Raw genomic sequence first — 23,068 nt, forward strand, 5'->3', positions numbered from 1 at the left:
TGCAATCTAAAATCACATTCTAAATATGATATCGACGAATAAAAAAAAAATTAAAAGGGTGTATAATAAGAACGTTGATTTTGTTACGCAATTCGACAAATGAAAGAAAATCGAAGGAACTTACTGTAAGACTATGAAATTTTGACCGCCATTCTACTGGTTCCCTTCACCAGAGGGCATAATTTAAGTTTAAACGTCTATTTTTAAACGGCCCCACTCGGTGTGTGTGATACAGCAGGCAACATCGTTCTCTCCGACACAGCACTTTTTCGAAAGATTTTTCTTTAAGTTTTTTTATTTTAGAGTACCCAAAGAGCATAAATAACTACGATTACTCTTCGCTTGCTGCACAATTGACTCCCCGAATTATATACATGACTCTATAATTATTTAGTTCAAATAAACAGTTCGATGGACTGATTCTACACGTATGAAACACAAAGAAAAACTTTCGATATTAATCGATATAAAATGTTACGACTAAAATCCAATCGTCGCGATTAATCTTTCAATCGAATTCATACGGTATCGCGTCAGCGAGATATCAGATTTCAATATTAAATAATTTTCCTCGAATACGAGGACGAATAAAAGTGTATATAATTATTGAAAATCGTAGGTGTTCACCTCGTCGCTTATTACCATCTACATATTACAAGTTTATAGTGATCTACTATAAAGTATAATATTTATCGAGAATTCATAACCGCATCGATTTGTCTAATAATTACGTCATCATTTTATCGTGTGATCTATGAAAAGAATAAACTCCGCACGTGCCACAGAATAACATGGTCTTAAGTTTAAATTGTTTTACAAGTAAGATACTGCTAAATAAAGAAGTACCAATATAAGTATATAATATTTTTCTTTTGATTCATTATATCGAAGTATCTTCTCATTATATATATAATAAGATTACATAAAATTATCTTCAATTTTTCCTACTGACACGATAAGAAACTTATTTATTTGATTACGCTTTAGGAGAAAAGTTTGAAAAATATGATCGAAAAAATGAATGGTATTTCTTGTGTAATCGATCCTTAGAAAAAATTTACAGTAAAACTAAAAACAAGAAAAAGAAAAAATCATGTATCGTGAAAACACGTACCACTTCATAGTTTCTGAGTGCAGTGACCAAAAAGTAGAATAGTAGTAGTAGTCTTTGGTTGAATTAGGATTCGTCGATGAGATCCAAAAGGAATGGACCAATGAAGATACGTTGAAAGAACGATTACTCGACGTTAAGAGGTGATTGAGAACTGCGATAGAAACGTGTTTTATGATCAACGAAATGAAAGAAAGATGGAATGAATGGTCTTTCGTGCTGTATTCGCACGGAACGATGAACGCACCGATTTCACGATTTTAAAAGCGTTAACGAAGTAGGTGCCTCCTCTAGCAGACAGAACTTCGTTCCCGGCACTCGTTAGTACTCGGCGCTCGGCACTTGACTTCGAGAGACCGAGCCAAACCCAGCTCGTCGAGGCGAGTTTCACTGGCATTGGACCGACACCGTCCTCGCGATTCCTTTTCTTCCAACCCCTTCCTCTTGCTCCTACCTCCCATTCTTCCTTACTTCCCCAGTATATCGCATCGTCTTTCCGTAAAACTTTAAAAACAACAAATCCTCCTGCAGAAATGAACAATCAACATCTTCGATAAACCAAATCTCCGATAGATTTTGAACAATCCATTTCATTTAGCAGAGATAAGTAACTTCTTCGATAATAAGAGCCACGTATAATACATTTTTGGAGTTTGGATAAGGATATGGATGGTTGAAAAGGTAATATGAATAACCCGTTTATATATAAAATATTCTAATATTGATACATGCTATACTATTATGGATTATTAATATCAAATTTTAAGAAAAATGACAGTGAGAGCTAATATTATCTCGGGAACGGTACGAGGTAGTTTTAAAAAACTGTAGTTTGCCCACCGTTGGTATATAAGTACTTATATGGATTATCCTATATCGATTTTTTCCTACTGTATATATTTATTATGTCATCTATTAATTTCACTTTCTTTCCTACTTAATAAATCACTTCATAATGTGAAGTTTCGAACGATCAAAACAAGTGTAACATGGCAAAGACAGCATCACGATTCTCGATTCGTAGAGTGTTGTACTCGTTTGCCTTAGTCGAGAAATGCATTCCGTACCATCGACTTTTGCCTTCGTTTTGGCACCATTAATGCGGATATAATTATGCGTTCAAAAACGACCGTACGATAATGGACTCAGGCAGACCGAAATATTAGTGGTGAAACAGGTGAAATGATCCGTTGGAAATTATCAGAAACATTTCGTTAACTTCCTTAAATTATTTATACTACTATTATTATTTATTATATATATTTATAATGAGTGTGATAAATTTCATGTACTATTTTTCACTTTTAACACATGTTACTTAATAGATTTGTAAATGTGAATTCACATAGTTATACTTTTATACCCAAGCATGATCTCCTCATGATGTATGATACCTGATAATTCTTGATGCCAAATACGAAAGCTTGTCAAAATCTTTTCTATGACGTCCTGTCGTCGCCATCACGAATCAACGTAGTCTCTTTGGACGGTATTCAATAGAAATTGCAATATGCACCTTTAAACGTATTCTTAAGTATACTTCTTAAGAACGTATACCTTGGAACATTATAAGCGAGCCGCCTCCGCGTTCAGAAAAGTTGAGTTATTTTGGTTGAAGTTAGAGCTTGGTCTTCGTAGTTTATTTGTTTTAAGATCTTCAGCATCAGCAATCCGAGAGGTCTCAATGCTTGGTATAGGAAGGGTCAGATGACCATCCAGTAGATGGGAGAAAAATCACCATTCACAATCAACGTTTGCTATTAAATGAAATGGTGAAAGAGAGGGAATTCTTTCTCCTCTCATTTATGAGAACTACTTCGACCATTGACATTCGATTTGGCAGTCGATCAACGGAGCTTTATAGTAAAGAAAGAGAGACGGTTCATTGACATGCATCGATAGCATGACGCATAGTTTCACAGATCTGAAAATGATCTATTTTCTAAAGAACAAATACCTACGGTAGGGTGACAATATTGCGTGACTGAGTTCTCAAGAAGTAATCGAAATGGTTGAACGAGCCATATTCTGTTTTCGAGACACGATCAATAAATCGTCAACCAGTAAATTTCCCTAGATTGTCCAGTGTTCAAATTTCATATATTAACCTTTGTCTTTTACATCAATAACAGCTATATACAAATCCAAAAATAAGCATATTTTGCTTCCGTAGATATTGTAAGATTGTCTATCTTTATTTCTTGGCTAACAGCGGTCTAAGTAACGTACAAAAATTATGCATACGTCTTATTGAAGAGAATATTTTTAGCAAGATACTTTTCTCATTGGTGTTGATGGATTAACCTACTTTAATTTAGTTCAATATCTTAGAAAAAATAGTTCGTTCGTTCTGAGTAACTGAAAAGTAAGATTCATTTAAATAGAATCATTACCGTCATATAAAAATGTTACACTATTATTATATGGAAATCAATTAGAACAGAAAATGTAAAATAGAAAAGGGTAAAGATGTTACTTGGATGATTTTTTTTCTTTTTCTGTGACATTAAAAAGAAATACTGCACGTTTAAATTTCGATTTTGAAGACAAACGAAGGTGTAGACTGTGCCACTGGGCCAGGATCAAGAATAGCCGCGGTCAAACGGAATACCAGGATACCAGACGTCGATTTGATATTTCCTCGGAAACATAGCTTTCCACAACTGCATTGCTGTAATTTTAAAAGAAAATTCCTGCAAATCGTTGCACATGTTTATAACATATCATTAAACTTCCAACAAGTATGATTTTTCTAACTGAGAATGTGTTAATACAATTACAAATCGTAAATCAAGAGAACATAATTTATTCTAAATCGTGTGTTTGAATACTGTGACCATGATCTTATTACTTTTCTATAAAGTATATAAAAGACATATTCGATCCTTTTCATGTGATCAAATTTAATTTTATTTATTATTTCAATTGCAATAAATTGAAGGTCAAATGATAGATTTAACGCACGAAGTCATTCAACCCGTTAGATATTTTTATCAGAGCATGTCCTACATAAGTATGTAAAGATTCGAAAATGTATCTTAAAACTGTATAAATATTATTTGTTCTATTATTATTTCTTTCGTGATGCTTTTATCACTAAATTTTCTTTTACGTATATCAACGAAAAATTTTTGAAAATAAATCTATTAGAAAAGTATTTATTTCTCGTTAAGTGTCGTCTGCAGTAAAATCGGTGCGGTTAGCATTGCAGAGACATTGCGGGTATGACACAGTAATGTAAATACACCGTATACAGAATTGTTAATAAATATAAGATTTAAATTCACCACTTTTTTATAAACAGTTTATAATCATATGTAAAAATGGTCATAGGATATAATAATTGAGATAATGTATGGACAAAACAGCTACATAAAAGATATTATTATTATTATTTAAATTTATGGTTATTAAAAGTTAAATATTAATATAAATGATCATAACATCAATCGATTTCTTTTCTAATTCGATATCGTAATTAATTGATCTGGTTCAGTTGGATGACTTTCAGGTGGATCAATGTTGCAATTGAAAAGAATCCACATGGGTAATATCGTCATAGTTCGTGTATTATATATCACACAAGATTTCTTCATTTTCTTTTAAATCAAGCCTATTTTAATAAAACTCAATGATTAATTAAAAATGAAAAGTACTCAAATATGCAACTTGCTTCAAACTGAATTACCGCTCTCGTCTTATGTAAACTAAATAAACGTATTATTTATTGAATGAAATATCCAATTGAATTACTTGAAAATATTTTTCTATTATTTATATTTTAAAATAAATATGGATATATAATTAACTTTTATTTAATAATTGCAGAATAATAGAAAGATTGTGGTATTGAGAGATTGTTTCAAGTATAATACGATATGCGTGCGATTCGAGAACTTACAGGATGTCGCTACGTTCGGCGACCTTTCTTTGACTTTGGTGAACGAATCAGTCATTATTCAAGACACTCAACAGTATTCGAAGGGACCGTTGTGTATTATTTCTATCTAATACCATCCAAAAGTGATCTAAATTTGAAGATAACTAAAAGTGAAAGGGGAAAAAAAGGCTTAACTATTACAAAAATGGCATTAAACAAACTCAGCATAGATAAAGTGGATCTCACCGACAAAAGGGTTCTTATGCGGTATATATTACAATCTTATTATATTTTTATGATTACATATATGAACAGTATGTTAAATTATATAAATGTACTCGCTTATAAAATATATGATATATATATTCTTAGATTATAGTATTTTTCTTTTCTAAAAGATTAAAAAAATGACAGATGACTGATAGTATGTATGATAGATAACCTCCGATTCTGTTTATTTAACTTAAATTATTTAATGTATTTACTTACTACATACACATACATTTATTACGGACATTAATATAACATTAATATTAATGTCTATAGAAGAAAAATCATTTTATTATTCAATATTTTATAGAGTAGATTTCAACGTACCACTTAAAGAAGGAAAAATAACAAACAATCAAAGAATCGTAGCTGCTTTAGATTCGATTAAGTATGCACTTGATAAGAAAGCAAATCGATTGTTTTGATGTCCCATTTGGGGCGACCAGATGGTAAAAAGGATGAGAAATATACATTAAAACCTGTTGCGGATGAATTGAAAACACTTCTGGGAAAAGATGTACAATTTTTGAATGATTGTGTCGGTCCTGATGTAGAAGCAGCTTGCGCTAATCCTGCACCTGGAACAATTATTTTGTTAGAAAATTTAAGATTCTATATTGAAGAAGAAGGAAAGGGAGTTGGTCCTGATGGAAATAAAGTACATATTTATTTTTCAATGATGAAGATATAATATCTTAATTGTTTTGTTCATTATATTTAGATGATCTTTATTCATAGGTTAAAGCTGACAAAGATAGCGTTACAAAGTTTAGGGCATCTTTAAGAAAACTAGGAGATGTTTATATTAATGATGCTTTCGGAACTGCCCATCGTGCTCATAGTTCGATGATGGGAGATGGATTTGATATTAGAGCTAGCGGTTTCCTTCTCAAGAAAGAATTGGAATACTTTGCGAAAGCTTTAGATAATCCGAAACGTCCATTCTTAGCTATTTTAGGTGGAGCAAAAATTGCGGATAAAATCCAATTAATTAATAACCTCCTAGACAAAGTTAATGAAATGATTATAGGTGGAGGAATGGCTTATACATTTTTAAAAATTTCTAAGAATATGAAAGTAAGGATTATTTAATATAACTTCTTTGTTGATAAAATTTAATGAATTAATATTAAATTTAATGAATTATTTATATTGCTCATAGATTGGTAATTCTTTGTTTGATGAAGAGGGTTCAAAAATTGTAAATGATTTATTGGAAAAAGCAAAAAAAAATAATATTCAAATTCACTTGCCAGTGGACTTTGTAACAGCAGATAAATTCGCAGAAAATGCTGCTGTAGGTGAAGCTACAATAGAAGGTGGTATACCTGATGGCTGGATGGGTTTGGATGTTGGACCAAAGTCTAGAGAGTTATTTGCAGGCTAGTAAATTTAATTATTACAATCTGTAAGAATGTATAATTATAATAAATCCTAAATATGTATTATTTATTTTGTAGAACCAATTAAAAGGTCAAAAGTAATAGTATGGAATGGACCAGCTGGAGTGTTTGAATTTGAAAATTTCAGTAAAGGCACAAAAAGTTTAATGGATAATGTTGTAGAAGCTACTAGTCGTGGTACGATTACTATTATAGGTGGCGGTGACACTGCAACTTGTGCTGCTAAATGGAAAACTGAAGATAAAGTGAGTCATGTGAGCACAGGTGGTGGTGCAAGTTTAGAACTACTCGAAGGAAAAGTTTTGCCTGGTGTAGCTGCACTCTCTCCATCTTAAAGTATAACTGCCAAAAAGACACGAATATATATATATATATATATAAATATATATATATTTTAGTTCCAGTTAAAAGTACATATTGCGTAATAAAGTATGTAATATTAGACAAATAGAATTACATCTTATATAATGTAAATTTAAATATTTTCGTGTTTATCGATAAAATGGGTATATTCATTTATATAGAAAAATCTACAACGTAATCGTATTTACATAATACAACAATCTTGTGGAGTTTCTACTCCAGGAGGTAATGTTTGAATAATAGGATTACCCTCAGAGTCGAACTGGAAAAGAGCTGGATGTTCTCCAATAAGTTCTTCAGGAGGGTGGCCATAAGTTTGCATATCTTGCATAAGAGACAATATTACTTCGAAACGTCTTCTTTTAGCTTCGTCTGTATCAGTATCCTGTTCTTTTTCTAATTCATTACAAATCTTAAATAGTATACATTTCAAAATTAATTATCACTTTTTCTTTCTAATGTTATATATTTCTAATTATAAAAGAAACAAACCTTTTCCATTAGTTCTAATTGTTTAGTATATCTTTGTAAATCAGCCGAAGGCAATGTTGCTTTTTTTTGTTCCAACCATTCAGGATATTTATCTACTAGTTCTTTTAATGATGGATATAATATTTCTTTAGATAAAAGGGATTGCATCATGCCCTGCATAAATGGTAATATATCACCTGCGCCTTCTTCTAAATTCATTTTCCCAAACATATAGGCAAGATCTGGTTGACACTGAAGTATCGTTAACTTTAATTTCATGTCATTGAATAGTTATAATCATTTTTTAAGGATTTTTTTTTACCTGCAAATTTTCAGCTGTAACGGATAAATCTTTTAAAGCTTGTGTAATAGATGATTGGAAATCAGCACTGATAGGTTCACTATCCGTGGTTTCTCCACCAGCATTGGCATTAACAACCATCTGAGTCATTTTCTGAAATGAAGCTCCTAATTCTGCTTCTGATGCTATTTAAAGAATCAAAAAATAACACTTTTTTCTGAATATGTATACATATATATATATAGTTACCATTTTGGATTAAATTATCTGAAAACTCATTAGAAATTTGATTAATAAAATCTATCAACAAATTATCAGCATCTTTAGATGCTGCGTCTTCTGTCTTATTTGATAACACAGATTTGGATGCCGTATCAACACCATCATCATCCTTTGCTTCTAACGTAGAACTTTTATTAAAATCCTCCAAAGCACCTAAAAAATATAAATGAATATTTGATGTCAAATTAAATAGATTGATAAATAGATATTTAATTATTTACAGCCTGTTAGCTTATTACAGCTCATAAGTAAACTTGGATTTACAAATTATATCAAGTAACACTTTAGGCACACTAATTCTGTTTTTATGTTTCCTCCTAAACTTAGGTTTTTATTAGTTACAGCACTCTTCATATTGTTATATCATCTTAACAAGTAACACATATTTTAATGTATATTAACAATATAAACTAATGCTTCTCTATGATGTCAAATTATTTCGACTTAAATTTAACATAAATATTTATTAATATATTAGATTAATTATTTAATTTATTATTAATTATTTATTTTTTTTTATTACTTTTTACAAATGCTATTGAAAAATAATAAATATGTAAATGTTACATAATCACAAAGAAATATATATATTCGATTAAATTTTTATATAAAATATTATTTTAATTATTTAATTTTACTTTTTAAGTCTCTTACATGTTTATAATAATGGTATTTTTTAAAATATTATATAAAAGTTAAAAGGATCATAGGTGACATTTCATGAATATGACTGTCTAAAGGTTAGCACACCGAATGTTATATGACATATATATTTATGATTAAAATAACAAGATTTACTTACTGTCTAATAAATCATTTAACTCCGAATCTTCTACTTGTTCTTCTGATTTTTTGTCGTCAGACATTATTTTGTTCGTAATCAAACGTAATACTTAAATTTTATGTGATTTAAAAAGAACCTATGTGTATACCAACTTAGTCATGTATACCGCCAGTAGAGGGAGGGAGGGGGTACCCTTTCCATACGGTAGTTTCCATTTTTGTCAATCATCCTTATTTCTTGATACAAAAGTTATTATTATTTGATGATAAAAAATACAAATGGATAAGAAAGGAAAATGATCTGTTAAAAATAAGTAATTGTAAAGTAAATATCTGTTACATATAATTATTATAAAATAAGAACCAATTTAATGCACGTGTGTGTGTGTGTGTAAAGGGAAAGCATTTTTCTTAAAATTAAATCATTTTCAATTTCATAATTTACAATCTAATCATACGATGAGAAAACTGCTGCTATTGGCTTATTATTTGTATTAAAGATTTCATTGGTTTTTCACTTTTTTGCTGTAACGTATAAAAATTATTAAACATATTGATATTTTCATGGATAATAGAATTGCAGGGAAAATATAAACTACGTGAAGAGAAATTTTGGTTGCTTGGAGAGGGAACTTTTTCCAGAGGGCATATGTATTTGCTTAACTGCAGGATATATATATATATATACACCACTGCGCATTTAATTATGCTAACGACGCATGTTCATATATATATATATATATAAAAGCGGCATTATTCGAGATGATTCAAGAATAAATTAGCACAACTTGATGTTAAAGATAAATATTTAAAAAATATAGTTGTGAAACTCATACACGCGTCGTCTTAAATATAAGTAAAAGAATTTAAATAAAAAAAGTTATGGTAGAAATGTATAGGATATTTAATAGTTTATCATTTTTGCTTATATTTAATAAATTAGAATAAAACAAACTGAAGCATTAAAATGGTATTACTCTAGGGACATTGTTATTGTTATCCTTGTTATTAAATTGCTTTTTACAATCATAATTTGAAGTAATACAATTAGAAATATATTATTTTTATCTTTCTTCAACAATATCACTGTCGGAAAATATTTTGTCTAATAATTGATTACACATATCTATTTCTTCTTTATCTTCTGATGTTAATTCTTTTAAACATTGTTCAAGTATTAATTTCAAACAGAGTTTTGGTTTGCGACATTCTCGTAATGCTGGTAAAAACGTATTATTTGTTAAACCGGTAAGAATATTTAATAATTGTTCTCTGAAAAATAGAATAATTATTATATTTACACAAAAACTTATTTTAAACACAAATATATTAATTTAACTAAAAATGTATTCAAATATATGTATATTTTTGTCATTATATTTATTATAATTATCTATTACCTTATTTCTGGAGAAATATCATTTGATCCAAGTAATCCAGCTGTTTGTTCAATTAATCCCATATTAACTAAAGTAATTTTTAAATTATCTGAATTATCTTTGTTACAAAGTGATGAGAGTAAAAAGGCAGATTTAATCTGTAACTTTTTCACCGAACTTTGCATAGCTCTTAAAAGAACAGAATAACCATCGTTTTTGTCCATGTATTGTAAAGACATTGGTTGTCCTCTTACTATACCTATATAACATAAATATTAATAATATTTTTTAGTAATGAATTTAAATATGTATAATTATTAAATAAATTCTCTGTACATACATGATATAGCATATAAAGATTTGATTCTTGCAGCTTCTGAAGGATCCTTATCTACCATTTCTAATAATATTGGAAATAATCCGCATTCTAAAATTCTTTGTTGACAAAATGGATTATTTTGTGTCAACTCTGCAATTATATCTGCTGTTCTCCACCTGATGCTACTGTGAGAAGAATTAAGACACGGGCCAAATATTGAAAAGCCACCAATTTTGTAAAAATCATTGGCAACGTCAATACTATCAACAAAATCTGCAATTCGCTCAAGAGCTGCATCATATTCAGAGGAATTACCATCAGGCCGGAGATCCGCAACATTTGATAATATTTTAATAGCTTTTTGTAATTCTTCTATAACATTTACAGTTAATGAAGATAAAGCTTCACTTAAGAACTTTTTCTTCTGTAAAACATAAACAAAACATCACAATAACTAACATCTACAATATAATAATCTATAATTATCCAATTAAATTCATACTTCTTCATCCAGAGGTTGAAATTGAGGCTCATATGTCGCACCTCCTGCTTGTGATGCTTCAACTGCAAATCGCAGAAGACCTTGAAGATCATTAGGTTGTTTTGGTTGCTCTTGCACTGGCTGTGCTGGATTATTTGAAGTACGTGGCCCTTCTATAGACAAGGGCCTCGCACTACTGCTAGGATGGCTATCTCCACTTATTTTGTCTGAATTTGAAGTAGGTCTAAAATAAAGACACATTAATTGCTATATGTAATGACATTTATAGTTATTTATGGATACCATATAAATGTACTCAATCCAAATTATTAGTAATCAAATTTTTAGAGTTAAATAAAATATATATATTAAACATACCTATTCATTTTCGTATTAGTTTTTCTTGTATATGAAGCACCCATGAACTGAAAATCTACACTAATTTCTTAACTATATAATAATAGAAGTACATTACGTATAAATATAAAATGATAGATATCCGTTTTCCTGCTATTTCGTACAACGGAAACACTTAATAACCGAATAATATATACGTTCGTACAAAAAGGATTCGTTTATTGTCGTGTAAGTAAAATTACCAAACATTCTCGAAAAATCTACTATTAATTTACTCCATGATCTATAACTTTTTATCAGTTTCTACTTAAATATTAAATCTTAACAGCAAGTTTATTCAACTCAGCTGTACAAGTAAATCGAAATTTTACTATCAGATGTCTCTATAAACGCTTTTAAGAGATAGATTCCGAAAGCATAAATTTACGTACACATTAATATGCTTTGAAATATTTCCAAACTGTTACGTGTTCTACATTCTGTTCACCATCTTTCACTCGAAGCGTGTATGACTTCAGCGACAGATATGGACAAAATATGAACTAAAAGCGCAATAGGAAAACAGCAATATCCTCACCATGTGCCTATAGCATTGGTTACAAACTTATGTGTAATTATATCTCTTTCATGTTAATAGGGATTATAATACAAGTAATCTCTGTATAACATGGCCCTTCTATAACAATTCCATGGAGACTACACAAGGAGCATGAACTCCATGTATACAAATGGGATATAAAAATAAGAAGGTATCCGTGTTCTATTTGTACCAAAATGGAAGGGGAATAAGAGGTGGCAGTTTGAAATAGAAATAATACGAAACTATAACGGTAATCATTTAGGTTGTTTAAGTATAAATAATTGAAATTAAATAAATAATTGTTTTTAATAATCGTAAAAAAATGAGTAAATAGTAATATTAATAGTAAATAGTAATAGTAATAATCGGTACGTTACTATATTCAGAGCAATACAAAAGGAATATTAGCGACACTAGGGGTGAAAAAAGAAAACTTAAATATACGATTTTACGACAGATTTTGGCAATTAATGCGTTTGAGTTCATGCTCCTTGTGTAGTGTCTCCATGAACAATTCCTTCCTAACCAATCGCTTCTTATTCTCTTCGTTGTTAGGGTTTATGGGATAAATGTCTGATTACGTCACTATGGGTGCATCATGTAATAAACTATACTTATTGTTCAAGGTGCACACGCTCAGAGGTAAATTAGATTTATTTTTATTTCACTACTAATAAATTTTTAATATGTTCATCAAATAATAATTGGTTCAGTTTTCTATAATATTTTGGAAAGATTCAAATGATAACGATTCGTTGATTGATTTATATTTTTATTTTGATCAAAATGCACAAAGAAAGTAATTTTATTGTGCACTGGCAGTTGCAGGAGCTGCAGTAGTAGTAGCCTGAGCTTGCTCCTCTCGAAGACGATCTTTCTTGAGTTGACCCATAAAAGATACCTTGTCTGCAGCTGTTTGGAAACGACCATGTCCAAACTTCGAACTTGTATCGATGAATTTCAGATTAATCTTTTCCAAAGCAGACCGTTTCGTGTGTACCAATAAAGACTAAAATAATAATTAATTTTAGTTATGATACAATTAAAAATAAAAATTTCTTATCATTAGCATATTAATCAGTCCTATCATTAAATATCATATATTTGTCAACAATAATTCGGCTCAAGATATCTCATCATATTAAATTACATTTACTTAGATGTATATAAACAATATAGTCTTACCTTACGAAGCGTAATGACACGTTTCTTTGGTCCCATACAACAACCTTTGATCATAATGAAGTCATTATTAACTTCACCATAATGTGGAAAACCACCCATTGGAGTAATAGTTTTTTCAGTAAGATCATACTCCGTCGAGGCATTATTTTTAATTATCTGTAACAAAATATTTAGTAATCACATAATTAAAAATTATGCATATATTTGTAAATAAAGATTCTTAGTTTTTTATTTAAAATGTTGCTTTCATAGGAGACCTAAAATACAACAATGATACCCTAGGTACTATGACGAGAAATCATTACTGTTGCCCACTTTTAATAATACGCAAATGCACTCCTATTAAAAAGAAATGCTATTGCGGGGAAATGGGCAATATACATTAAAATAACAAGAAAAGAGAAGGAAGAAAAATTACCTTGCCATCCTTTGTATGTATGCCTTGACCAATACGATAAATCTTTTTATTCATTTCTGTACGATGATGATATCCTTTCTGTCCTGCACGTGCAACAGTAAATGAAACACGACTTGGATGCCATGCACCAATGCAAGCAACTTTCCTCAAACCTTTATGAGTTTTGCGTGGCAATTTCTTAGTATGCCAACGAGATGTAACACCTATTAATAAAAGATATATTAATTAACTTTAAAAGAATAAACATATGTAAAAATACAAATCTAATATGCATGTTTAAAATTAAGTCACGATTAAAATAAAGGACATCAGAAGGAAGGCAGCAAACATGAGGTATCTTCAGTTTATCAGATAATGACACATCATGCTTTATCATCATAGTCCAAATTATAATTAATAATGAAATGATTTAATATAATTTTTAAATGTGGTCATTCAAAAATATATATATATATATGTATAAATATTCGGATAACATACCTTTATATCCTTTTCCTTTGGTAACTCCAATAACATCAATCATTTCATCTGGTGCAAATACATTACTAATAGGTACAGGTTTTTCCAAGTGTTCACGAGCCCATTGAACTTTCTGATCAATAGTTCCTCCATTCAGTTGAATCTCCATAATATGAGCTTTCTTCTGACGTTGTCTCAACAATTTCATCTATTCAAGTAGAACGTTTTGTTTAAGACTGACATAATTTTTATATATTTCTTAATAAATTTTTAATATCTATGAACATTTTTTTTTTACCTGTGTATGAGCAATAATGCGTACGACCTTACAATACTTGATAATTTTTTTTAAATCTTTCTCTATAGATTTACGACCAAGATCATCCTGCCACTTTTTAGAGGCTTTAGTAAAAGCCTTCTTCTTACTCTTGTACCTGCACAGAAGTAATCAAAATTCCTTTCTATGTTTCAATGTATGCATCCACAATTGGATCTGTAACGTGCCAATCTCTTCAAAATGAGCGGAGATTGAACACATTTCTCGGATAAGCCGATGAAAATAAGCTACTATAGAACTCAGTGGCTATATCCGACATACAACTCTCATCTAACGAGCGGAGAGCTAATTTAAAGATAAATTTAATTCAAATGTCTCAAAATATGTATATATTAATAAAATTGTAAATCATATTCTCTTACCAGTTCTTGTAGAAGCGTCTACGACAATCTTCAGAAAGATGTTCTGCCCATACTGTTGTAAGTGCACGAAGACCATGTGGGGTTTCAATGTACCCAACTACGCCAACGACAATCATTGGTGGTGTTTCAAGAATTGTAACTGCTTCTACAATTTCTTTTTTATTCACCTCTAAAAGAAAAAGTATAAATATAAGAATTGATATGCACAATAATATATTAAGGTATATCATATTTAATTAAGATATTTCTCTCTAATAATGTTTAAAAAAAATCTGTGCCAAACATGGTTTGTCTCAATGGTCATTGCCCAATGGGCTCCAAAGAGTTTATGGAATATGCCGTGCTTCCGTATATTACTACAAATGTAGAGAACAGAATTGATTTTCGACACTGCAGGAATATACTGCACAAGATCAAGCAGCTTTCGCCCCGCTACCAAATCGACTGATACATTTCTGTATCTATCAGATATTGGAAAGTGTCGATAAAAAAATATATATACCAAAAAAAAAAAATACAAATTAAATAAAAATAGTAGATATATAAATATATATCTTATGATTAACAATAGAATAAAAATATATATCTCGTTTATGCAAAAACTTACTTGACCCAGGCCTATCAGCTTCGCGTACAACATGAGTCATACCAGCTTTGTATCCAATAAAAGCCGTTAAGTGAACAGGTTTGTTCGGATCATCTTTAGGGAAAGCCTTAACTTTTCCGCGATGTCGCTGGGATCTTTTTTTAGGATAGAATCCCATAGACCCATGGCGAGGGGCACTGAACTTCCTGTGCGACTATAAAACCCGATCAAATATTAGATACGTAATAAATTGAATTTCTTTATTTATTTTTATAATAAAAAATCAGACCGCCCTAGAATAATTTCTTCATGTTTATTCAGATATAAACCATAAACATTAATTTCTAAATCATCATATGAAATTATAAAGTTCTTGAAACATGTGCTCATGGCGTAGAAAGCCGTGTGCAACACGAAATATTAATATTCAATACGATATTTAATCTTATTAGAATTAATAATATACGCCAATTATAAATAAAGCACTTTGAAATAATGTATCGGAATTTATTTTAATATAATTATGAGGATGCAACAAATATAAGTAGATTCGAATTTAGTTTCAACTGTTTCTGTACTCACCATAGCGAAGCGAAAGATCCAAATGGAAGTGATACCATAGCAATTTCGTTTATATACTCGAAAGAAAGCAAAATGTCCCTAGAAAAAATTTGGATATTTATCGGGTAACACTGATTAATAAAATTATACTCAATGAATATTGACCAATCAGATACTTATTATATAGCATCATATTCCGAATTATTTTTGTTCATTATTGACATAATTTATCCAATGAGTCAAAACATTAGACAAATTTTGTTAATGATGCTGGGCTTTTATATCACGTAGATGTATTTCGAATTATAAAATAAACGAACGTATACATAAATAGGTATTGTATAATTGCAAAATTAAGCGGGATTTATGATTGCTAAAAAATGTAACATAAAACGCTTAAGAAAGTATTATTTTACAATAAATCATATTGCAAAAAATATTTTAATGTTTTTAATAAATTAGTCATACAAAAATTTATTAGCCTCATTAATAAGCTATTAATTAAAATATTTCTTGATTCAAATTTTTGCAATACACTTCCGTACTATTACATTTGTTCGCATAATAGAAATGTTAAATAAGATATGACTTTGCGTTTATTTTATACACATAAAATTAGAAAGGAGCAAATACATATATTTACTTTTTTATTAGAACAATAAATTTACACAGAAACTGTGTAATGGAATGTTTATTTTCACATAATATTAATATAATAAAGAATCAAGAGTGAGAAATTAAAGTTCGGAACAATTGATACGTATAGTTTTTATTATTTTATAATGTTACGTTTAATAGAACGTTTAAAAATTTCCGTTAAATTTGCACCTACGTATAAACTAATCTTAAATCGTGCATCTCCACAAAATTTGTTTAATAATTCATTTTTATATACTAATGTTAATTTCAATGTACACATTAAAGAACAATTAAAAGAAATTTTTAAATTAAAAGATACTAAAATAAGTAAATGGATAATGGAGGTTAATATTCTATAATAAAAATTGAGTAATATTGTAAAAGAAATTATATAATTAGTAAATATTTGTATTACAGAATAAGGTACGAAACCTATGTTACACGTATATGGAAAGTAAAAAGAACAAAAACAATATATTTTGCAAGTATTAGCTGAAAATTATGCAACTGAACATGATAGTGTACTTGAAAATGCAAAAAAACTTCTTTGTACAGCAGTATGTATATTTAAAAAATTTACAATTATTCATAAATTTATAATTTAATTATAGATATCATACAAAATTATATATCATTTTTGTTACAGTCGAACAACGAAAGACAAATGATCATTCATGAAAGAAATCTACAAAGTACTCTTATACCACAGTATCAATGGTTATTTATTATCATGGGACGTCTTAAATATGGTGTGAAATTTTTAGTTGATCTAAGAACAGACATTTTGGTAAGTATTAAATAATAAATAGTTTTATAATATAATAGTAACATAAAGATTTGATTAGGAATTGATATCAGAAACAAATGACAGTGACAAAAATGTTTTGATGCAGCAACTAAATCTTACACTCCAAGGTTTATTATTGTTATGGTTTTCAGTAGGGTTTTTGCATTTAGAACGAATAACATGGGAGAGCTCTTGTGATATATTGCAAAAGGTATATATGTATATATAAAAATATACGAATAATATAATTTATGTATTAATTTTATATATATAATATTTATTTTTAATTATAAGGTTTCAGATTATGAAGCGATACATCCAATAAGAAATTGGGTAGATTTAAAACGAAGAGTTGGACCATATAGAAGATGTTACATATTTATGCATCCATCTATGCCAAGAGAACCTCTTGTTGTATTACACACAGCATTGTGTGATACTATACCAAGTAAATTTTTAATTTTATTGTCTGTTGTATATACATTATACTTTTAATTATCATTATTATAAATAAATAAGTATATATATACATATATATTTGTAGATAGCGTAAAAGGAATTGAAGAAGCTGAACAAAGAATTCTAGGAAGAATAGGAACAGAAATAACATATTTAGAAGAAGATAAATCAAAAATAACAGCAGCAATATTTTATTCAATTGCATCCACACAAAAAGGATTGCAAGTAAAAATAAAAAGAGATTCTGAATATTATTATTATTTAAAAAATCTTTTTTATATTATTATTATTCTTATTATTTATTTTTAAATGTAAAAGATACAGAAAAAATATTACTATAGATTTAAAATGTTCTAGGGTATTGAATTAGGTAATTACCTAATTAAGGAAGTAGCTAATCAAGTGGTTACAGAATTTCCAATGATACATGAATTATCTAGTTTATCTCCTATTCCTAATTTTAGAATATGGTTATTAGAAAAGATGAAACAAGGTAGAATGATATTTTTTGAAATATACATATACACATACATATGTAAATACATAAATATCCGTTTTTTTGTAGATATTTCTTTCATATTTACATCAGAAGAGCAAGAATCTATAAAAAATATTTTTCAAACAGATGATATATTGTCAATGTTAAAAAAAGTTTTTAATAATTCATTATGGACATCTGACGAGCAATTATCAAATTTACTTAAAAAACCATTACTTCGGGCATGTGCATGGTACCTGTATAAAGAAAAACGTCGTAGTTATGCTTTAAATAATGTTGGTATGTACTCTGTAACACATGATTGTTTTGAATTGATTTTAATTGTTATTTTACCATAGCAAATTTTCACTTGCGTAATGGAGCTACCATGTGGAGAATAAATTGGATGGCTGATTCTTCGCCACGAGGTATTGCAAATAGTTGTGGCATAATGGTAAATTACAGGTAATCTTTTAATAAACTATTTTTTTTCTTTGTCATAAAGAGGTATAAAATAATATTTTTATTTTTATCAAATTCATTTCTAATATAAAAATAATATTGATATAATTTTTTTAATTTTTAGGTATTATTTGAACGAATGTGAAAATAACAGTCGAAATTATATTGAAAATTATTTCATAAATGCTTCAGAGAGTGTAATCAACCTTGTATCATAAACAATAAAAGAAAACAAATAAGAATGTCACTTGATGATGTTATCTGGACAATAAAATAGTAACATATTAACACGTTAAGTGTCACGACGATTCCTAGGGATTGACACTAGACTTACCGTTTATGCAATGCCAGTCGCTTACAACCGAAGCTTGAATTATGTTTTAACTGTTTAAGTATCTAGGGACTTTAGAAAAATCGGTCGACAAATGTCAATTTGCACAACCATGTATCAATTGCACATTGAGTATTAGTAATGTAGTATTTTTTATGGTTTATTCATGTATCAAACATATCGAGCGTGTTGTTGCACTTAACGTATTAAACAAGTCGTTTGAATAATGGTGTATAATATTGTTAATAGGATCGGAATTCTTAACAAAGATTTTATTACTCTTCAAATTTTATATTTTTATTAAAGATTATTAAATTTGTTCATTTATACAATAGCTGATTCCTCTCCAGCTTAAAGACAGCATAACTTTCTGCAGACAGATCTAAAACAAAATAATAAATATATTCTTTTTATTTTTTTATTTATTCTTGTTCTAAACTATTATTATTTTATTTACATTCTAGAAAGCAAAATGTATATACACACTTCAACTTTTATTAATAACTTCTATAAAAAATAATGCAAATTTATTTCATACCTGTAGTCAAGGCTGGGTTTGATGAAAGTTTGTGGGAAGATGAGGTCTACTTTCTAGTTTTGTATAATCCAGATGGAATTCCTTAGCTACCTTCCTCCAGTTTTGCGCATCAAAATAATAGTAAGTACCACGTTCATATGTCGATGTTTTTTCTACAAGTCCTAACCCAGGTGCTTGCGTTATCCACACTTTCTCCTCCATGTGATATCTCCATTCCCTGCTGTATCTTAATAATACCAAATCAAAATATATTTGCATAGTATTTTTTCAATATATTCAAATCATTTGATATGATACTTTTGCTTTACTTACAATTCTGCTGCAGCTGCCAGTTGCAAGACGTCCCCAACATTTGTATAAAACATATAAAATAGTAGATCATCTTTGTACCGATTTAGTTTAACTGGTGCTAACTTATCCCTAAAAATGCATTATATATCATTAAAATAAAAAGGCAAATAATTTGGTTTTAATTTAGTATTAAAAATATAATCGAAGTATCTATGTGGTTGTGTGTATATTCACGTGCGCACATGTATTTATAAAAGATAAAAAATTGCATTAATTAAACCTACTACACTCCAAATCATATAAAATATATCTAATACTATAGCAATTAAAATACTACCTTATTGCTGAATTAATAAGATATTCTGGCGGTACATGAAAGTCAATATCCTGTGGTCTACACGGTGTTTCTGCCCAAGGACCACCAAAATTTTGATACAAATTTTCAGGAGAATTAAGATTCAATCCTAATGCTGTAAGATCTTGTCCTAATGCCAAAGATACTAAATTTGGATCCGTTTCTGCTGCTCTGATAAAAGTTAAGAGACCAACCATTCCAAATTGATCCTTTACCATACTCGCAGGTATATTTGTCACCTTTCCTATAAACAAAAATTTTTACAGAATTATTAAACAAAGAAAAAATTTATTAATATTTCATATTAAATGTATATCAGAATAATCATGTGTTACATACAATAAGAAATAATATAATAAAACAAAATAAAAAAATTTAATTTAAAAAAAAAATAAAATAAATAATTAATTTTAAAAATTCATAAGCTAACAATGATAAATTCACTTTACATCGAGATTCTTTGTTTACCATCTGGAGATGTTTGAATGCCTCTTTTAGACGACTGAGATTTCTCAGATCCAGGTGCTCTATTTGCTTGCAAAACATCCTGGCCAATTTCTGGGCCTAGACCAACGGATATACTTTTATCTCCAGAAACACTTCCACCTGGTGATGGACCTTCTCTGTTTTGTGTGCCTGGTAAAGCAGGAAAATCTTCTGAACTCATAGTAAATTCACTCGACTCTGATGTTGGTTGCTTTACCATTCCAACTGTAATATATAATAATATGTTATTTTTATATAGAAATCATTTAATATATAGATCATATGACAATATTCAAAATTTATATTTTAACACTATTGGTAATATATAAAAAACATGTCTATGTATATACGAAATCATTATTCACATTAATTCTTATAACAGAAAAGTAATTCCTAATTTATCTTATGACCACTAACCATACGGTTGTTTTCCAGGCATGGGACTAGGCTGAGGCATGGAATCACCCTGGCCTCTATTTGTCAAGGATGGAAATTCCGAAAGGTCTAATAGAGGGGGTGTACTTGTATCTCCACCTCCTCCACTCCCAAATACAGAATGGAAATTATTAATCGCACCTTGAGATCCGTAGTTGCGACTTGGAGGTATACCAAAACTGCCCATACTACCCATTGGATTTGAGGTTCTGTAAAATATTACTCATATATCATCTGCATATTGAAAACGTATATTTGGAAATATTTTCACTTTTGATGGACCACAAATTTAAAAGTTGAAATCAAATGAATAGTACAGGATATATCTTTTTTGTCTTTTCTATTTCTTCTTTGATGAAAGTATTTATTTGTATTATCAGTTAAAGAACGCTATGAAATACTTTTTATACAAACAGAAACCGTAATATGTTACCAAAAAATAAATCAATTATAATAGCAATATAACAATTAATTCATCAAAGCATATTATTTTTAATATAATCCTTTAGCGAACTAACCCAAGAGCAGGCATTGTACGTCTATCTGTGAAAGCCCTTTGTCCAAACAGCCCTCTACTACTCATAGGAGAGAGCTGTTGTTGTTGGGATTGATGACTGGTCTGCGTGCCTCCTGATCCTGATGCACCAGGATAAACGTTGGTAACCACTACCACAGAGTTCGCTGTACTTGAAGTACTCGCAGATGAGCCTGAGAACATGCCCGATGTGGGCGTGACATGACCCGCAAGGGTCGACGAATTTAAGCCCCCCCCACCACCCGCGCGCGAAGTAAGGCTTGTGTTCGCAATACTGCGTGGAGGCTGCTCAAAATTCAGGTTGGCCATAGCCCAGTGGCTCCAATATATAATACCTGCCAGGGCACACCAACACACTTTTGTTTTATGTCAATTACCACTACCACTTTGTTTGTATACCGTGACACACAAGTTGTGCAATTGCATGGGATCCATGTAGATCCATGACAATATCTCGTTGTAATAACCTGTAATAATGAAGTAAATACTACAACATGTTAATTATAAGCTGTTTACTATAGTGTAAGATGAAAACCAGAAATTATATTAATATGCGCTAACTTAAAACATAAAGATTGAAGTATTGAAAGGTTTATTGATGGATATTATTTTTCTCATTCAATGATCTGTATTCATTCAGTATGTAACGCATATAAAGGGAATTGCTAACATATAATATTTTAACTAATATAAAATATATTATTTTGAAAATATTATAAATCTTCAACGTATTTACTGGAATAAGAATTTGAATATTTTGATAAATATTCTAAAATTATTTGTTTTAATAGTATCAAGTCAAGATTTCATTTATAAGCACAAAGAAGTAAGCAGGTTATAATTCATGCAATGTAAAAATATGAGAATAATGAAAAAGACTTTGAGAATGTTACCTGTTATACTTAATTTGATTGTATGTCACTGAGGGCAGAATACAATCAAATTCATAATAAACAAAGTAGATGAACGTGAGGAAAAAAAAACACAAAAACTTCGATGTTGACTTGGAATGAATATGATATGAAGATATTATTTTAGTCAGTTTTTTTCACAAAAAATTGACTTTTATATGGACGGGACCAGAAAATTCACGACTTTGTACACATCACAGCACTCTTTAGTAATAGATTACTGTTTTGTCAATTAGTTTCACAGCTTAAACAACACTAGATACACGAATTTCTGCCATATTAACAATTTCTACAAACGTGTTCAAATCAGCAAATAATGTTTATTTTGTTAAAATTTATGTGAGAGACGAGTAAGTTTCAAGTATGTTAACTTTAACTGAATAATAACAAATTAATTGCATATTTTAATTTCGATTATTAGCTCTCCATATGCTGATCTGAAAAGAAAATAAATAGTTCTACATTTGACTAAC

At 29.4% G+C, this 23,068-nt stretch overlaps 6 protein-coding genes and 1 non-coding gene across 11 annotated transcripts; 2 read left to right on the plus strand and 5 right to left on the minus strand.

Annotated features, from left to right (window-relative positions):
* The first annotated feature begins 5,008 nt into the window (after positions 1–5,008).
* Positions 5,009–7,138, plus strand: LOC122519595 (phosphoglycerate kinase-like). The gene is given in 6 exon segments (XM_043639167.1): positions 5,009–5,258; positions 5,572–5,666; positions 5,669–5,919; positions 6,000–6,338; positions 6,424–6,643; positions 6,722–7,138. Coding segments are annotated over 6 exon segments (1,245 nt in total). The 5' UTR covers positions 5,009–5,196; the 3' UTR covers positions 7,000–7,138.
* A 16-nt stretch (positions 7,139–7,154) lies between these two features.
* LOC122519650 (peroxisomal biogenesis factor 19) lies at positions 7,155–9,096 on the minus strand. Of its 2 annotated transcripts, none has more exons than XM_043639249.1 (5): positions 8,884–9,065; positions 8,049–8,234; positions 7,821–7,984; positions 7,520–7,750; positions 7,155–7,439 (listed from the first exon to the last, which is right to left on the minus strand). In XM_043639249.1, the coding sequence occupies exons 1-5, from the start codon at positions 8,945–8,947 to the stop codon at positions 7,212–7,214; spliced, it is 873 nt and encodes a 290-aa protein (XP_043495184.1). In that variant the 5' UTR covers positions 8,948–9,065; the 3' UTR covers positions 7,155–7,211. The 2 variants fall into 2 exon arrangements, with proteins under 2 accessions (XP_043495184.1, XP_043495192.1); XM_043639257.1 differs by having other exon boundaries at positions 7,281–7,423; positions 8,884–9,096.
* Positions 9,097–9,772: 676 nt separating this feature from the next.
* Positions 9,773–12,061, minus strand: LOC122519619 (hsp70-binding protein 1-like). Of its 4 annotated transcripts, none has more exons than XM_043639223.1 (6): positions 11,978–12,061; positions 11,422–11,476; positions 11,065–11,287; positions 10,584–10,986; positions 10,265–10,502; positions 9,773–10,136 (listed from the first exon to the last, which is right to left on the minus strand). In XM_043639223.1, exons 2-6 carry the CDS (start codon positions 11,463–11,465, stop codon positions 9,929–9,931), a joined length of 1,116 nt encoding a protein of 371 aa, XP_043495158.1. In that variant the 5' UTR covers positions 11,466–11,476; positions 11,978–12,061; the 3' UTR covers positions 9,773–9,928. The 4 variants fall into 4 exon arrangements, with proteins under 4 accessions (XP_043495158.1, XP_043495139.1, XP_043495152.1 ...); XM_043639204.1 differs by lacking the exon at positions 11,978–12,061 and adding an exon at positions 11,832–11,923; XM_043639217.1 differs by lacking the exon at positions 11,978–12,061 and adding an exon at positions 11,832–11,922 and having other exon boundaries at positions 11,422–11,468.
* A 674-nt stretch (positions 12,062–12,735) lies between these two features.
* LOC122519611 (60S ribosomal protein L3) lies at positions 12,736–15,986 on the minus strand. The gene is made up of 8 exons (XM_043639192.1): positions 15,910–15,986; positions 15,349–15,541; positions 14,742–14,910; positions 14,341–14,476; positions 14,064–14,250; positions 13,584–13,786; positions 13,166–13,321; positions 12,736–12,989 (listed from the first exon to the last, which is right to left on the minus strand). The coding sequence occupies exons 1-8, from the start codon at positions 15,910–15,912 to the stop codon at positions 12,786–12,788; spliced, it is 1,251 nt and encodes a 416-aa protein (XP_043495127.1). The 5' UTR covers positions 15,913–15,986; the 3' UTR covers positions 12,736–12,785.
* LOC122523666 lies at positions 15,607–15,683 on the minus strand. The gene has a single exon (XR_006305346.1). It is a non-coding gene; the product is annotated as a small nucleolar RNA U43 (small nucleolar RNA).
* Positions 15,987–16,838: 852 nt separating the features above from the next.
* LOC122515970 (malonyl-CoA decarboxylase, mitochondrial-like) lies at positions 16,839–18,960 on the plus strand (the record flags this gene model as incomplete). Its single annotated transcript, XM_043633482.1, is given in 11 exon segments — positions 16,839–16,871; positions 16,945–16,981; positions 16,984–17,084; positions 17,174–17,314; positions 17,373–17,525; positions 17,609–17,762; positions 17,859–17,998; positions 18,131–18,266; positions 18,339–18,551; positions 18,611–18,716; positions 18,838–18,960. Coding segments are annotated over 11 exon segments (1,308 nt in total), but the record flags the coding sequence as incomplete, so codon positions are not given.
* A 217-nt stretch (positions 18,961–19,177) lies between these two features.
* Positions 19,178–22,883, minus strand: LOC122519602 (CCR4-NOT transcription complex subunit 2). The gene is made up of 8 exons (XM_043639179.1): positions 22,578–22,883; positions 21,668–22,019; positions 21,132–21,358; positions 20,697–20,939; positions 20,211–20,472; positions 19,895–20,002; positions 19,583–19,808; positions 19,178–19,426 (listed from the first exon to the last, which is right to left on the minus strand). The coding sequence occupies exons 2-7, from the start codon at positions 21,991–21,993 to the stop codon at positions 19,589–19,591; spliced, it is 1,386 nt and encodes a 461-aa protein (XP_043495114.1). The 5' UTR covers positions 21,994–22,019; positions 22,578–22,883; the 3' UTR covers positions 19,178–19,426; positions 19,583–19,588.
* Positions 22,884–23,068: the final 185 nt, after the last annotated feature.

The sequence above is a fragment of the Polistes fuscatus genome, unplaced genomic scaffold (genome assembly GCF_010416935.1).
Source record: "Polistes fuscatus isolate 324 unplaced genomic scaffold, CU_Pfus_HIC Scaffold1, whole genome shotgun sequence".
NCBI lineage: Eukaryota > Metazoa > Arthropoda > Insecta > Hymenoptera > Vespidae > Polistes > Polistes fuscatus.